The sequence below is a fragment of the Scyliorhinus canicula genome, chromosome 2, assembly GCF_902713615.1.
Source record: "Scyliorhinus canicula chromosome 2, sScyCan1.1, whole genome shotgun sequence".
Classification (NCBI taxonomy): Eukaryota; Metazoa; Chordata; class Chondrichthyes; order Carcharhiniformes; family Scyliorhinidae; genus Scyliorhinus; species Scyliorhinus canicula.
Genome location: NC_052147.1, coordinates 159,910,139 through 159,928,465, shown reverse-complemented (window position 1 = coordinate 159,928,465; position 18,327 = coordinate 159,910,139). Strand labels below are relative to the sequence as shown.

At 47.0% G+C, this 18,327-nt stretch overlaps 1 protein-coding gene across 1 annotated transcript in view; it reads right to left on the bottom strand.

Moving 5' to 3' along the window:
* vps8 (VPS8 subunit of CORVET complex) overlaps window positions 1-18,327 on the bottom strand; it is a 787,508-nt gene that overhangs the window by 623,770 nt on the left and 145,411 nt on the right. Inside the window, 1 exon segment of the mRNA XM_038788252.1 lies at window positions 8,946-8,992. Within this exon segment, the coding sequence (XP_038644180.1) occupies window positions 8,946-8,992 (47 nt within the window).

Here is an 18,327-nt window from a genome sequence, read left to right as displayed (position 1 = left end):
CGAGATTAGTTGTGTCAAATAAAACGAAATTGGCTGGGGATCTTCAGTGCAGCTGATGGCAGATTACAAGAAGTTTTAAAGAAATACCCTAAGGTCTTTCAAAATGAATTAGGCAGAATTTAGAACATCAAGACTAAAATCTACATAAATTCAGATGCTACCGCTCGATTTATGCGGACAACCTGCTCCTGTATATTTCTGACCCGTTAGGGGATTTGGAGAGATTATGCGAATCCTTGGGGAATCCGGTCGGTTTTCGGGATATAAATTGAATATGGGGAAAAGTGAGATGTTTGCGGGGGCAGGAGAGGAGTCTGCGAGAGCTGCCGTTTTAGAGTGGTGGGAAGGAGCTTTCACTATCTGGGAATCCAGGTTGCATGGGAATGGGAGAGTCCCGGCTTGTGGAGCAAATGAGGGAGGACTTTAGGAGATGGGACATGCTCCCGCTGACACTGGCGGGGAGGATACAGACCGTGAAAATGACAATCCTTCCCAGATTTCAGTTCATTTTTCAGTGCCTCCCTATCTTTATTCTAAGGGCCTTTTTTTTTAAACGGGTAAATAGGGTGAATTTGGGCTTTGCGTGGGCGGGTAAAACCCCGCGAGTGAAGAAAGTGTTTCATAGCCGGAGGGAGGGTGGGTTGGCACTGCCGAACCTTTGTAACTACTACTGGGTAGCAAATAGAGCCATAATCAGGAAGTGGGTAGTGTGTGCGTGTGTGTGTGTGTGTGTGTGTGTGGAGGGGGGGGCGGGCTTGTAGAGGCAATATCATGAAAGGACACAAGTCTGGGGGCACTGATAACGGCGCTTCTGCCATTCTCGCCGGCCCGGTACTCCACAAGCCCAGTGGTGGTGGCGGCCCTGAGAGTCTGGGGGCAATGGAGGAAATATGGAAGAGTGGAGGGAGCATCGGTTGGGCCCTGATTTACAATAACCATCGGTTTGTACCGGGCAGGCTGGAAGGAGGGTTTCTGAAATGGTAGAGAGCAGGGATCAAGAGGATGGGAGATTTATTTATAGATGGGAGCTTCCCCTGTTTGAAGGATTTGGCAGAGAAATTTGAACTGCCAGCAGGAAATGGGTTTAGGTATTTGCAGGTACGGGATTTTCTGAGAAGGCAGGCGCCGACCTTTCCGCTCCAGCCACCACTGGGGATACAGGACAGGGTAGTTTCCAGAACATGGGCGGAAGAGGGGAAGGTATCGGGTGTCTACAAAGAGCTTATGGAGTCGGAGGAAACTCCGATAGAGGAGCTAAAGGGCAAGTGGGACGATGAGCTAGGAGGCGAGATAGAGGCGGATCTGTGGGCGGATGCCTTAGGCAGAGTTAACACATCCTCATCATGTGCCAGGCTCAGCTTGGTAAAATTTAAGGTAGTCCACCAGGCACACATAGAACATAGAACATAGAACAGTACAGCACAGAACAGGCCCTTCGGCCCTCGATGTTGTGCCGAGCAATGATCACCCTACTTAAACCCACGTAACCCGTATACCCGTAACCCAACAATCCCCCCATTAACCTTACACTACAGGCAATTTAGCATGGCCAATCCACCTAACCCGCACATCTTTGGACTGTGGGAGGAAACCGGAGCACCCAGAGGAAACCCACGCACACACGGGGAGGACGTGCAGACTCCACACAGACAGTGACCCAGCCGGGAATCGAACCTGGGACCCTGGAGCTGTGAAGCATTGATGCTAACCACCATGCTACCGTGAGGCCACACATGGTGGTGGCCCGGATGAGCAAGTTTTTTGGGATAGAGGACAGGTGTGCGAGGTGCGCGAGAGGGCCAGCAAATCATGTCCACATGTTTTGGGCATGCCCGAAACTTAGAGGATTTTGGCAAGGTTTTGCTGATGTCATGTCCACGGTACTTAAAACAAGGGAGGTGCCGAATCCAGAGGTGGCGATCTTTGGAGAGGCGGAAGAGCCGGGAGTCCAGGGGACGAGAGAGGCTGACGTTTTGGCCTTTGCCTCCTTGGAAGCCAGAAGGTTAATGTATGTGGAGGGACTCAAAGCTCTCAAAATCAAAGACTTGGGATCGTGACATGGCTGGGTTTCACAGTCTTGAGAAAATAAAGTTCGCCCCAAGAGGGTTAATGTTCAGGTACATCCGGTGGTGGCAGCAGTTCGTCGACTTTTTCAGGGAAAATTAAATGTCAGCAGAGGCAAAATCTTTGGGGGGGGTTTCGGCTATTGTTTCTTTGTTGACGGCGTAAGGAACGTGTCAGGGATGGAAATGTCTTATAGAACATAGAACAGTACAGCACAGAACAGGCCCTTCGGCCCTCGATGTTGTGCCGAGCAATGATCACCCTACTCAAACCCACGTATCCACCCTATACCCGTAACCCAACAACTCCCCCCCTTAACCTTACTATTAGGACACTACGGGCAATTTAGCATGGCCAATCCACCTAACCCGCACATCTTTGGACTGTGGGAGGAAACCGGAGCACCCGGAGGAAACCCACGCACACACGGGGAGGACGTGCAGACTCCACACAGACAGTGACCCAGCCGGGAATCGAACCTGGGACCCTGGAGCTGTGAAGCATTTATGCTAACCACCATGCTACCGTGCTGCCCCTATGTTCATGTTCATATTATATACTATGTTCATGTTGTTGTTATTGTTATTATTCTAAAAACTATACATAACCTAATAAAACATTTTTTTTTTTTAAATTCAGATGCTGCCCCACAATTTCATAGAGCTTGCCCAGTGACATATGCCTTACATCAAAAAGTCGAGTCAGAATTTAAATGTTTTGAAGAATTGGGAATCGTGGAGCCAGGGCAGTTTTCTGAATGAGCTGTACCCTTACAAAATCGGACAGAACTGTCCGCATTTGTGGGGATTACAAATTGACCAATCAACCAAACTGGATAGGTATCTGACTCCAAAGACTGAGGATCGTTATGTGAAGCTAGTGGGAGGCCTAACTTATATAAAACCAGACACGAGTCTTGCGTATCAACAACTGGAATTGGATGAAGATTCAAGAAAATTTGTAGCAATTAACACTCACAAGGAATCATACCACCACTCCCCAGTACCACAAGAAATAGTGTTAGCCCTCAACCTCTTGGATGCACTACCGGTATCATCGACGCAAATTCAGAATTGGACTCATTCTCCATCTTTGGCACTTTAACAAGTCAGACCAATTCAAGCCATCCCAGCTCCACAAAGACAAACTGAGCTGTGAGGTGGAATGTTACTGTGGGGATCTAGAATGGCGGTTCCATGCCTTGCAAGAGGAACGTTGCTACACGGGTGTTACACAATGCTCACCCAGGTCAGGCCAAAATGAAAATGCTCGCCAGAAATTACATTTGATGGCCAGGTATTGATTAGGATGTGGAGTTGGGATTAATACCAAACACAACAAACTCTGCCCCCTTCGGCTCACATGTACCCATGGGAGTGGCCTGACCAATCTTGGGCACGTCCTTTCATGGGTACTTTGTTCTAAATTATTGTTAATGCCAATTCCAAGTGGCTTGATATTTATGAAATGAGAACAACATCACCTGCAATAATCAAAAAACTTTGACAAACCTTTGCCAAGCCTGGCCTGCCAGACGTTTTAGTCCCCGATAACGGCACTGCCTTTACAGGGGCAGAGTTTCCGTATTTTAGACAAAATAACTGGCTTGGAGGGCAGAAGATCCTGTTGCTTTGCTGTACTTTTCTTTGTTCTTTGAAACATGTATGCATGGCACTCCATCATCCAGCCTCAAATGGCTTAGCAGTAAGAGCTGTCCAGACATTCCAGTCAGCGATGAAAAAACAGCCGGCAATACTCTTACGATTGAAGTTTGCTAGATTCTTGCTGACTTACAGAATGACACTGCGTGTCACTCGGAGTAACGCCCGCAGAGCTACTAATGGGGAGGAGCCTCTGGACCAGACTTGAACTAGCATTTCCCAATTTAGCCGGGAAGGTGGAGGTGAAACAAGGTACACAAAAGTGATATCAAGATTCTGTTAAAAGTGACAGGACCTTAAGGTGAATGACTTAGTATTCACCTGGAACTTTAAAAGGTGGCCCATTCTGGATGCCCTGGAAGATCATAACGAAAACAGGCCCCATATCCTATCTGGGTGACCGTCAAAGAACAAAAAAAGGAAACAACTAGACAACATAAGGAAGAGGAGAAACTAACACAATGCAAGCAGAGCAGGCTGATCCAGCAGCACCGACCAGCGTTTCTCCAATAGTGCCGAGTTCAGAGGACCTGGTTACTCCAGAGGAAAGGTCCGATGTTGTTTCAATGAGAACTGAATCAGATGTCTGCACTAATGCACCTCCTAAACTACAAACTATCCGACTGCTGCTAAAGACATCACTACCTCAACCGAGACAGAATCAGACAGAGAGCTGAGGCGTTCTCAGCAAAGTCTCCTGATAGACTGAAATTCTGAGTTACTATAATGTGTTACCCCACCATTTTTTTAAATTGTCCTTTCTTGTACATAGTTGTTTGTTCATAAACAGGATAGTAAAGAATTTCAAGGGGGAATGGGGATGTGGTCGTGCAGCAGAGCACACAGAGTGGCAGTTGGAGTGCAAGTCCAAACTCGCACAGCGTGGTGGGTCTACCTACACCACCTAGACTGCAGCAGTTCAAGAAGGTGGTTCACCATCGCCTTCTCAAGGGCTATTAGGGTGGGCAACAAATGCTGACCAAACCATGATGTTCACATCCCTTGAAGGTACAAAAAAAACATAATTTGGTCTCACATATGTGCAAGTTACACTCATTAATTGATGACAACATTCAACATCAAAAGCAGGCTAATGTTGTCAAATGTTGAAATGTCTTTTAGTAAATGTATTAATCGTGTTAAATGCTGCTAAAAAGCTACACTTATTATGTTCCTCACATCTCAAAGTGTTTCACATACAATTAATATTACACTGCTGTTATGCAAGCAACAGAGTGAGAAAGTTGACAGTTTTACCTTATGAAATCTCAAAAAAACTTGTATCCAAATGATGCACCAGATGGGCATAAATGATTGATGATCATTTACAAAGGAGAGGGGAAAAGCTCAAGTGTCAGATTTGTTTCCCTTGCATCATAAGACTGACCTCGAATAGAAAGCATGTACTAGTACCAGCTTGCGAATTTAAACCACTGCATTAATTCTTACAGGATTGCACCACTAATAGATTCAGCTTGTGCTCTTTAAAATTCCTCCTCAAGTTAACATAGATATTATATTTGCCTTGAACAGGCAGTGTCTTTCAGGGTGACGCAAGCAGAATCAATAGAACTGCAAAGGAATAAAAGGTTACAATGAGCAGGCGGCTAAGTGGAGCTGAGTCCACAAAAAGATTAGCCATGATCTTATTGAATGGCAGAGTGTGCCCGAGGGGCCAGATGGCTTACCTCTGCTCCTCACAGAATTTACAGTGCAGGAGGCGGCCATTCGGCCCATCGAGTCTGCACTGGCTCTTGGAAAGAGCACCCTACCCAAGCCCACACCCCCACCCTATCCCCATAACCCAGTAATCCCACCCAACACTAAGGGCAATTTCGTTCACTAAGGGCAATTTTAGTATGGCCAATCCACCTAACCTGCACATCTTTGGACTGTGGGAGGAAACCGGAGCGACCGGAGGACACCCACACACACATGGGGAGAATGTGCAGACTCCGCACAGACAGTGACCCAAGCTGGGAATCGAACCTTGAACCATGGAGCTGTGAAGCAATTGTGCTAACCACTATGGTACTGTGCTGTCCCAGTGCTTATGTTATTATGTTAATAGTTTTAAAAAGGGAATTGGATAAATATTTAAAGTTGAAAAATCTGCAGGGCTATCAGACTAAGTGCCGAGTTCTTTTCAAAGAGGCTGCACAGGCACACTGGTCCAAATCAACTCCTTCTAAGATATACCATTCCCTGGCATTCCTCAAAGCGAAGTTGTGCATGATATGCAAAGTAGCCAAATACAATTTGTACAGGAAATGTTCATCATTACCTAGACAAATGAATATGAGCACATTCATCTTCAGTATATCTTGCTGCAATCATATCGTCTTCCTTGCTACTGTGGTCACATGGCTTATCCTTTGCACAAACTCAAACAGTCAGCACGGATTCAAACAGCTAACACAGAGGTACATGCGAGTAATTGTGTCATGGAGTCATAGTCAAAGTGTTACCACAGCACAGGAGGTGGCCATTCAGCACAAGGAACATATGCCAACTCTTCGTAGAGCAATCTAGTCAATCATATTCCCCCAATTCTATCTTCCAGCTAATAGGACCAGCTTTTTTTTCTCCATTCCAACTGTGTACAACAATCTAATCAATCCATTCCCCAATATTATCCTCTAGTTCTTGTACTGATAGGAATGTTTACCTTATCTTATGCACTTCTAAAAAATGTCCCTTCAATCTCCTTTGCTTCATGGAGAACCACCCCAGCTTCTCCAATTTAACGATGTAGCTAAAATCCCTCATCCCATTCTAATATGCAACCATAAACCCTCTCAAGGACCCGAATATCCTTCTGAAGTGTGGTGACCAGAACTGGACAAAATACATCTACTTTCCCTAAATATTGTTTCCTAAAACCTGACATCACTAATGTTAAACTGCTATTGGATTTGATCTGTTTCACGCTTTAACCTGGCACGCATCATTCACCCTCTTTTTTTTGTTTCATCATGTTCTCGATCTCCCTCAAGTACCATGGCTTTGATTAACCTATCTTTGCCCCTGGTGGTTAGTATCTAGCTTGTACCCGAAACATTTCCCCCTTAAAGATTACCCATTATTCCATTAGCCTTTGATTCTGTTTTATCCAGTCTAGATTCCTTGTCATCCCAGTGCAGTTAACCCTCTTCCGATTTAGAAGTTCCTCTTGGAGAAGTTGTTCTTCTTCAATATTAATCTAAATATTTTGATACCGTGGTCACTTTTACCTAAGTGTTGCCCAACAGATACTTGGGCCACTTGGTGCAACACATTCCCGTGGACCAGATCCAGCAACGTCGGTTCTTAGTTGGACTAGAAACAGATTGTTCAAGAAAGTTCTCCGAAACAATTCTTTCTCCACCTGTCTTTATTCCAAATCAATATTTGGATAAATAAAGTCCTCCAATATCACCACTCTATAATTCTTGCACATGTCTGTGTTTCCTTGCAAATTTGCTCATATATCTTTCTCTTACTGTTTGGAGGCCTGTAGAATACCTGCAGTAACATGATTATTGCTTCTCAACTCTAACTCAAAGGGTAAACTTCTCCCCAATATCAGCGAAGGCCAATAGCGGGCAAAGAAAGTGGTGTTGAAGCTTCTAGCACCAACAGAGACTTTCTCTGTCATATCTTTCAGGTGATAGTAAAGAAAAATGGCAAGGACGAGTGTACAGTTTTACATTGGAGGGGCGGAGTCTGACAGCAACTTCGGATTTTGACGGTTGGGGTGTCATTTTTAAAGGCTAGTCTAATGCACAAAAGTTCACTTGTAAACCCCTCCCCAACATGCACCACTCCTCCACACAATTCCCCCATGCAAACTACTCCCACCTCCCCAGCACCACCATGACACAGGGGGTAGTCCTTGCGCAGTGGCAGAGAGTGTTGCTGGTGGCAGTGCCCAGGAATGACCCTCTCCCCCACAAAGTGATGCACTGCCCTGAGCCCCTCGGCGAGGTCTGCTCGCCAGGTGCTCACCTTGGGAGGCCAGTTGTGATTCATACTTGTCTTCCATCACGGCGACATGAATGGACTTTCTTACAGTGGTGGGCAGGGGATCAATCTTGTCACACTTTTACATCAGTGTGAAACTTTGCCTGGTTCTCATTTTAGAAACCTGTTGTAAACCTCACTGACGTGATGAGAAGATCCCAACGTTGGGGTACATTGGGCAAGGGAGCAGTTTACCAAGGCCACAGGAGGGGGAGGTGGGGACAATAGGTTCGCGAGATCTTGCTGGCAGAATTTGCGTGTTTTGGGTTTCACCATATTTTGTGCTCATGTCGCTGTTTTCGCTCGCTGTAAACACAGATGCAAATCATGACCTTTGCATCCTTGAATATTAAAACGTTACAAGTCAAACACTGGCTGAATGACGAGCTTTAATCCATCCTATACTTGCTTCATATATTCACAAATACCAGTACTCACTGGTGCACTATAAGCACTGCAGCAATGTTGTTTCATAACACAAAAGCAGCAGATTTAGTTGACTGATTACTTCTTCCTTACTTGAATGGTCAGATACAGGACCTGATCAAAAAAACTACTTCAAATATAATAGACAGTATGCTACCAGCACATGCCAAATACACAACTTAAGTACCAACTGTGCACAGAGGACACATCAATAGGACTATGCATCAGCTGTCACCACTAGAAATCCTATTTTTTAGGAGACTTTTCACCAGGTAGGGAACTAATGGCATAAAACAGCTTAAAGCAAAATGTTTGTACCACTACATATTATTGACTGGAGGAACACTTAGCCATTCGCGGAGAAGGTCAAGATCAGGTTTGTGGATGGACTGCACTAATCTATTTGAGTTATTAAAAAAACTATGATGCACTGAACTTCTCAAATACCAGTCAAAGGATTTACACTGGTAAATCTGCTGAAAAACCTGCTTCTTAACGCACCAGCATGCCACTCAGTTGAAGGTTTAAGAAGTTAGGTTTAACAGGATCTATTTACTCTCATAGAAAGTATATAAAATCTTACCATCATCAACAGTAATATTAACTTTATTTTAGAGGGCAAAACACATCTTGCAAACTACAATGAAACCAGAATTGGGGGGGGAAATAAAAATACAGACATTTGCAAATAAAAATCTTTCTAAAACCAACAGCAAAAAAAATGACCATTTTCAACTAAATACAGGTATAAACAGATTAAAATTCATGGAGAAAATCCTATCCAAGACTTACGTGCGCTCAAGCAGAAGACAATAATCAACCATGACGGGTACCATGTCCTACAGAAGAAATCAGAATAAAATAAAGTCAGTATCCTTAAAACATTAGAAGTCTGATCATGACAACGTGATAGGATCACTGGGATTTCTTTAACAGCGGTCTGAGCGTGCAATTCCATCTCAAATAATTCTCCAAGTAAAATACAAAATAATCACCTCAGAATTTTGGCAACATGCTTCAGTTGGCAACACATGTCGCTGGGTCAGAAGGCTGTGGATGAAAGTTGAACACCACAATCTCAGCATAAAATCTAAGCTATCTGATGAAGTACGAAAAGACTTGGACTTTTTGGACGTGCTGGCCCCGGACGGAAGTTATGTCAAATTTGGATAAATCACTAGGTCGGCCTCAGCTGCGTCTAGTTCTGGACAAAGCACTTTAGGAAGGAAGTGAAAGCATTGGATAGAAAATATTCTCAAAAATAGCTGCAGGGATGAAAAACTTGGGTAGTAAAGATAAGATTGCAGAGGTTAGGGCTGTGTTCCTTGGAGAAAAGAAGGTTGAGAGGATATTTGATGGAGGAATTCAAAATCATTCGGGGTCTGAACAGAATGGATACGGAGAAATTGTTCCCACTTGTGAAAGGATCGAAAATGAGGGGACACAAATTTAATTAGTAAAAGAAGCAAAAGTGATATGGGAAGAATACGTTTTAGGCAGCGAGTGGTTAGGGTTGGAAATCTCTGCCCGAGAGTGTGGTGGAGGCAGGTTTAATTGAAGCATTCAAAAGGAAATTATACTGCTAACTGAAAGGGAATGTGCAGGGTTATGGGGAGAAGGTGGGGACGTGGAACGTGAATTGCTCATTCAGAGAGCCAGTGAGGACACGATGGGCAAAGTGGCCTCCCCTTCTGCGCCATAACAATTCCATGATTCTCTCTGAAATTAAAGATTCCCTGGCAATATTCAAACAGTAAGTTTCTTCGCCAGCAATTCTTAACCAAGCATTAAAAAAAATCTGATTCTCTGCTTATTTATTTTGTTGAGCTTTGCAAGAATTTGGCAGTGCTGATTGAACAATTACTGCTCTTCAAAAGTATTTCATTTTGTTAAACACAAATGTTATAGCTGGATGTAGCCTCTGTTGCAAGACTATTTTTTCGAGTGCAGTTACAGCTCAATAATTTGATATCTGTGGCATAAATGTCACAAGAGTTCTACCTATTTAAATTATTTAACATTTAAATATACAAATGGAAAAGCATGAGACAAATGAACTGCTCCTTTGAGACAGTACCAGCAAAATCATGTGCTGTATCCATATTTGTTATGACTGATCAGTAAGATAGTAAACATTATCGTGGAATTATAGAATGGCACAGTTTAGAAAAGGCCATTTAGCCCTTTGTTTCTGCACCAGCATTTTCAAAGAGCGATCCAGTTAGTCAAACTGCATTCATTCCCCATATTCCTAAAATTATTTTTCCTTCACATATCTATCCAGAGCTCTTTTGAAAGCAGCAACAGAATCTTTATCCAACGCCCTATCAGCTAGCACATTCCTATTCCTCATCACTTGGTGCATAAGAACGCTTTCCCTCAGATTGCCTCTGGTTAATTATGGAATTCCTACAGTGCAGAAGGAGGCCATTCAGCCTATTGGGTCTGCATTGACTCTGAAGGAGGACTCCACCCAGCCCATCCCCTCAACCTTGTAACCCAACCTACACATTTTTGGACACTAAGGGGCAATTTAGCATAGCTATTCCACCTAAACTGTACATCTTTGGATTGCGGGAAGAAATCGGAGCATCCAGAGGGAACCCACGCAGACATGAGGAGAATGAGAAAACTCCACACAGACAGTCAGCCGAGGACAGAATTGAACCCAGGTCCCTAGCGCTGTGAGGCAGCAGGGCTAACCACTGTGCCATCGTGCTGCCCAATCTTTGCCAATCACCATAAATCTGGGTATTATCTCTTCAGCCACTGGTAAAAAGCTTTTCTTGATTGACTTGATCTAAACCCATGATCATTTTAAACGCCTACACTCAAATCTCCCGTGGCCGTCTCGGTTCCAAGCTAAACAACCCCAGCTTCTCCTGTCTTTTTACATAATTAATCTCTGGAATAACTCTATAAATCTCTTCTGTACGCTCTGTGAAGTTTTCACATTTCTCCTCATCTGTAATGCCCAGAATTGGACACTATGCTCCAGCTAGGACCAAACTAATACTTTATATAGGTTTTGCATAATCTATTGCCTTTTATACTCTCGGGTGGGATTTTCTGGCTTTGCCGAAGGCGATGCCTCCACCCACCCCGTGGCAGGATGGGCGAGCCACGCAAAATGCTGTAGACAGCAGCAGGACTGGAAGATAAGTGACCAATGGCGAGCCACTTCTGCCGGATTGCGAAATCCCACCCACAGCCGTGATTTGAAAATCTCAGGATACCACATGCTTTGTCAGCCTGTCCTATCACCTTCAGAAATTTGTGCAAATCACTCAGGTCTCTGTTCTTGCACACCTTTGAAAATCTCACCACTTTGTTCACATCATCTTTCCTCATTCTTCCTACTAAAAGGGGCTGCAAGGTAGCACAGCGATTAGCACTGTTGCCTCACAGCACCAGGGACCCGGGTCCGATTCCTGGCTTGGGACACTGTCTGTGTGGAGCCTGCACCTTTTCCCCATGTCTTCGTGGGTTTCCTCCGGGTGCTCCGGTTTCCTCCCACAAGTCCAGAAGACATGCTGTTAGGTGAATTGGACATTCTGAATTCTCCCTCTGTGCACCCGAACAGGCACCGTACTGTGGCAACGAGGGGATTTTCACAGTAACTTCGTTGCAGTGTTAATGTAAGCCTACTTGTGACACTAATAAAGATTATAAAGTATATCAACTCACACTTTACAGCATTAGAATTTATCTGCTCTGCCCACCCATTCCACCAGCATGCCTCTTGAAGTCTGTTACTATCTCCACACTGTTCACTACACTTGCAAGTTTTGCGTCATCTGCAAATCTCTAAATTGTGCCCTGTATCCCCAAGTCCAAATCTAAAATATCTCAAAAACAGCAGTGGTCTCTTGGATGACACCACTGTGTGACTCCCTCAGGTCCCTCAAAACACAAATTCATCACATCTACCTCTTTCTTATCCATTAGCCAACTTTCTTTGTATGTTGCTGCTGCCCTTTTAATCCCATGGGTTTCAATTTTACTAAGAAGGCTAAGACATAAGCAAACACCTTTTGAAAAAAATCCATATCCACATCAAACACACTGTCCTCGTCCATTCTCTGTTATTTCATCAATAAAGTAAATCAACTTAGTCAAACACTATTTACCCTTAACAAATCCATGCTGACTCTCTTTTGATAGTTCATACTTGTCCAAGAGGTTGATAATTTTCTTCCAGATTAGTAGTCCTAAAAGATGCCCCACCAGTGATGTGAAGCTGACTGGCTTGTTATTCCGAGGTTTATCCTACGCCCCTTTTAATAGCAAGAGTGCAACATTTGCAATTGTCCAGTTCATCCAAGAGTCCCAACAGTCAGAGTTAAGAATCACAAATATAGGTTTCCACTTATGACTGGCAGCGTGATCAACATTCAATTTGTCCGGTATGATGGGGTCATGGCTGGTGGAAGCAGACCCAGGGCGGCGGTGCTACCAGTGGATGTGGTGCACATGCACAAGGGAGCCGAGGTTGATCGTTGCCAGGATGTTGACTCAGTCTGTGACAGGACATGGGACGAGCCTATGTGAATCGGAGCTAGGGTCATTTGGTTTGTGCGGATGGCGCAGGGTGGCTTGGTTCCTGCAGCGAGAAGGGAGGACTGCAGTCTCAACAGCTCGGCAAATACAGTACCAAGGGAGCACGTTTTGTTTTTGATCTCCACTGTCTCTTCATCCCAATGATTCTCGATGTTCTTGAGTACTTGCAATTTAATATTCTTTGTGGAATTCTTTGTGGATTAGTGCATCACCCAGACAGCAAATAAAGTGCAGCAAAGGACATCGGAAAAGGCAGAGCATTTAAACACAACGTGAAATGCATGGCCATGTGGCCAGTGACATGGAGTGCAACATAAATGGGTCCAGTGACCAGATCCACTGCAGGAGGAGGAGGTCAAGAGACAAATTTATGGAGCAATTTTATAAGACGACTAAGAATATTGAACTCGGGAGAACAGTTGAGAAGGATCCGGAAAAGAGCAGTTTCTGGTGAGAATTGTGATCATAGAATCAGATGGAGCAAAGCTGATGAGCTTGATTTAGGTCTGAGGAAATTGAGAGTTTGAAGGATTGTGTGGCTGGAATCAGTGCCATACGCTCACCGGACTGCCTGGTAAATCCGTGTGATTTGCTGTATTTTCTATTTAAATGCAATTTAAAGTTTTTATAAACTGCAATTGCCTGTTGGTTCATGTTCAATTTAAGTTGATTTGGGTTTAATTGTTGAGATAAAAAGTGAAATCTTGTCAGTTGATTTTCTCGTAGGAATCATTGAGTAAGTTTTGTTCTTTTAGTTTTTTGGTCTCCACCAGGTTCTTACCAACAGGACTGAGGTAAACTCAGAAAACAACATTCTACCAATCATTAATTATATTTTCCTACGTTTTTAATTTGTAAATTTCACATAGAAATAACTGGACATGTTTCTGCACTCTGCAGTACTTCATGCTAACTTTTAACATGCTCACACAACTGCGCAAATAATAACATTTTTTGTGCAATTCTCCAGAAAAATTTTTGAAATGCGGTAGCGAGTGGGAATTGCCAGAGGCTTCCCGGCGCCCGGCACAGGGAGATCGGTAATGCAATTCAAGGTTAATTGGTCTACTTAACTAGGCTTCATGGGCTTCTCATTGCAAATGGAGACTCGCCAGCTGGGCTGGGATCGTGCCCCCCACCCCCCCCCGATGATTCAGAGATGCTGACCTGGGGAGGGTGCTGGATGCCATTAGGCCAGGAGGGATGTCCTGGCGAGTCAGCCACAAGGCAGCCAGTGCTGCCCGAGATGAGGTGGCGGCAGCTGTCAGCTCAGCGAGCATGACCAGGAGAATTGTCCTTCAGTGCCAAAAAAAGGTCAACGACCTACACCGGGCAACATCAGTGAGTAGACACCAATTCCACCCCACTCCAACCCCCAAGGAAGCATTCACCCCCAACTCTGCATGCAACCCCCAGCCTTTCCGGCCACCTCATTCCCACCACTGTGAATCACGCATGTGACTAACGATGCCCTCTTCGTCCCCCGTCAGGAAAAGCTCTCCCATAACCGTCGGGAGAGGGCCCAGACTGCCGGACATAGGAATTATCACCTCCTTCGAGGGACGTGCCTTGGAGGTGACCTGTGTGGCTGAGGACAGATCGGTCACCCACACGGACGCTGGTGGACATCATAGTAGTGAGCAACCCACCTGGGGGACCTGTCAAACCTGAGTAATTATTGCCTTACTGACTGACCCATCCCTCCCACTGACCGCATGCCAATTCACCCACAGGTCCCTCAGCCGATGGCGCTGTCCCATCCCGGGTGGCCCCTTCTCCTGACTCCGAGGAGAACACCTCAGATGGGAGCTCCGAGGATGCAACCGTAATTGTGGCACAGCCGTTATACCCACACCCCCACCAGTGCAGATACACGCACTTCGGTGGGACATGTAGAGCACCACACAGCTGATCATGCATATTAGATGCAGACAGCAACCCCAGGTGAGACAGCAGTCGGAGGGCTGCTGGATCCCAGGACGCAGCTGGGTCAGAGCCTGATGCTGAGTCTGTGGTACAGAGGTACCCGGAGCTGATGGAGATGATAGAGAGCAACCTGGACATTCAGAGGCAGGTGCCAGTGGCACTCCAGCAGATTCATAGCAGCATAAAGGGTCCCAGAGGTTAGGGGAGCAGGAGATAGTGCCGGCAATGAGTGGCACCAAGGCCAACATTGCAAGGGTAGCAACCGCAGTGGATAACCTGGTCATGACGTCGGCATCTTGAGTGAAGGTGTCCAAGGCGTCGCGTAGTCGGTGAAGGCCTTGGCCAAGGGTTTCAGCAAAATGTCCGACTCGCTGGGGGATGTCACCCAGTACCAAGTCGACCTTGATGAGATTGTACGGGACATGTCACTCTCTGAGATGGGAATGGCCGAGGAGCTGCGAAGCCTGCCCCAGTCACAGGTGGGCAAGGCTGAGGAGCTGCAGAGCATGTCCCAGTCACTGAGGAGCATCGCTGAGGGCGTCAACACTGTGGTGTAGACCATGGGGAACTGCCAGGGTTGGTAGAGCCAGATGATGCAGGGGCATCTGGGGCTCCAACCAGCTGCCCCTCCACCCCAGGGTGAACCCCTGGGCCCTATGGTCACCGATCGGGAGGAGGGTGCACTGGGTGACAAGCCAGGCCCGTCCCATGGATTGGGTGGTCACCAGCTCCCCAAAATTCCACCCCTCTGATGCAGTCACATCTCGCAGCCAGCACACGGGTCAGGGCAGCAGGGTTATGCATGTGCCGCCGAGTGAGTCGGGGCTCTCTAACCCCAGAGGACACCCGCCAGCGACATTGAAGGCCACAAGACGAGGTAAGCAGCTGGCAGCCTCCACCTCAGATGTGCATCCTGCGGAAAACCCCAGGATAGACTGCGGGCGCGATTCTCCGCTCCCACGCCGGGTGGGAGAATCGCGGGAGGGCCGCTCTGGCACCCCCCGTGATTCTCCCACCCCCCACCAAAATGGCGTGTCGTGTTTTTCACGGCGGCCCGCGATACTCCGACCCGGATGGGCCGAGCGGCCTGCCGTTCCGGCCGGTTCATGCCGGCGGCAGCCACACCTGGTCGCTGCCGGCGTGAACATGGCGCCGACAGCTGTTTTGTGGCTTGTGGGGGGCGGAGAGGGGAATGAGCACCACAACCATGCTTGGGAGGGGACTGGCCCGCGATCGGTGCCCACCGATCGTCGGGCCGGCGTCTCAAAGGGACGCACTCTTTCCCCTCCGCTGCCCCGCAAGATCAAGCCGCCACGTCTTGCGGGGTGGTGGAGAGGAAGGCAGAAACCGCGCACGCGCGGGTTTGAGCCATCATCCATCGTGCCATCAGCCACGCATGCGCGGGTTGGAGCCGGCCAACCTGCGCATGCGCGGCTGACGTCAATAGGCGCGCCGGCCGCGTCATTCTCGGCACGCCGGGCCTTGATGCCAGCAACGAGGCCCGGCTTCCGAGATTTACGGCACGGCTCTCCCAGCCCCCCCTGGGGCTAGGAGCGGCCTCCGACGCCGTCGTCGGGAACCTCTCCGGGTTTCACGACGGCGTCGGGCCTTGCGGAGAATTCCGCCCTAGGAGTGCCAAGCACATTGAGGATCACTGAGGGCACCGGGGGAGGGGGTGGGAGGAGTGGCGACACCACCGGGAGTGGGGTTTGCACAACACATTAAGCACCTTTTTGCACCACCTTATGATACCTATGTCACTCTTCCACAATGCAGCCTGACCCCCGTCCCTATGCTCATCTCTCCAGGCAACCCCCCCAACATGTCCCCGGAGCTGTGTCTCATTCCCTGGATGTTCGGATGTTGCGTGTGTGGTGTTGCCTCCCGCAATGTTCAAACAGTGTAGAGCCATAAGAGTGTGACTGGGATGCTAGGCAATGACTACCACATGCGGCATGGCCTGCCCAACCACAGGAATTCAATTGGCATGAATGAAGTGCTCACTTAACCACGATTGCCAATTCCTTATTAGCAATATCCATCAGTCACGCAGTCACAGGCCTCAACAGCGCTGAGGGTTATGGGTGGTCGTTGGGGCAGATGGGTACGGACAGGCATTGCCCCCAGAATGGGTACACATGATCCAGGGATTTGCATGGTGTTGCCGCAAGCAGTTTCCCCCCGGTTGCCCACCCAGCGCACCCACACCCCCACATCTCCATGGCGGCCCACCTCTGTGGAGGGTCCCACAACCCCAGCCAATTGTCCCCCACCCCCCACCGAGCACTGACGTGGCAAGCCCAGCATCCCCAGGTGTGAGCAAAGATGGCTACTCAACTCCTTGGCTCCCCACAGAACGCCAGGTTCACGTTTTTCAAAAGGAATATTAATCAGCACCAGTTTGAGCACTTGCTAGGGAGGCCACTGAATGACAGGAGGCCGTTGGATATGGATGGCTCGCATTAATTGTATGGAAATTGGGCTTAAGTGGTGATAATTAGTTTCTCGCCATCCCGATTTCGCCTACGGGAGCGGGCTGGTTGCATTGCAAACTGTTTGGCACCTGGCGCGGATCTGGTTTTTGGCACCGGCCTCGTTACGCTTGAGTGAGAGTGCCACGAGGCCGGAGAATCGCGTCCGGGGATAGGGTGGAGGTGTTGACCTTGGGTAGTGTGCTCTTTCCAAGAGCCGGTGCAGACTCGATGGGCCGAGTGGCCTCTTTCTGCACTGTAAATTCTATGAAATTCTATACCGACAAATCTAACAACCATAGCACAAGATTGTATATGGCCTCCAAGAACACATCAATCATACAAGGTAAAGATGGTACAATTAATCATGCTTTCCTGGGCTGACTGAGCATATCACAGGTGGTAGCAAAGGTCTGGGTCATTCTGAACTTTGTGTCATTGCAACTGACAAAATAGGCACAATATTACACCTAACCCAGCAGAGGGAACAGCAGATAAATGTTCCAGCATCTATCAATGTGAATGTCCCTATCTTCATCACTGTCAGAGACGCTATCAATAAAGCTAGCAAAAAGGATCAATATTTTATCCTGAAGAGTCATTCTTCAAAATTGTCCATCATGCAATTTCTTCTGGTCGAACAATGCCCTTGCAATCTGAATGACTACTGCCTCAAACAATTGCCAGCTTTGAAGTAAACGTGCAAGGACCACAGACACCAGATTTGGTCTCCATCAATTTTCCACAGCTACCCACAATGTCAAAATTTTAACTAAATGTTCGTGAGTCGCAGTCAAGCTTAGAGCTTACCTTAGAGGACGAGAGATCATATTAATCCCTTGCTGTCATATACTCCAGCCACAGAATGTTTCTATACCTATTAATCTATGGTTGAACTCCTCTTTTAGCCCAAAAAAATATTCTTCACCCTGGGTAGATTACTATGGAGGGTCTACTGCTGAAGTTCTTGAGTACAGCAAATCAATGATTCAGAGAATTCATAATTTCACCAACTGGAGTTCTCAAAGCAGTTAGCTAATATATGTGTGGCTTCCCCAATGTAGCCGCGGCCATTTTCCTGGTGCGTGGAGCCATCTTTACTGTGGGTAGCCATTGCCCCCAAGTAGTAAATTTCCCTCGAGTCTTTCAGATATCCACCTCCACCGCTTCCTTGGGCAGGTCATGCTACACATTCCCTCTGCATAACATAGTCAAGT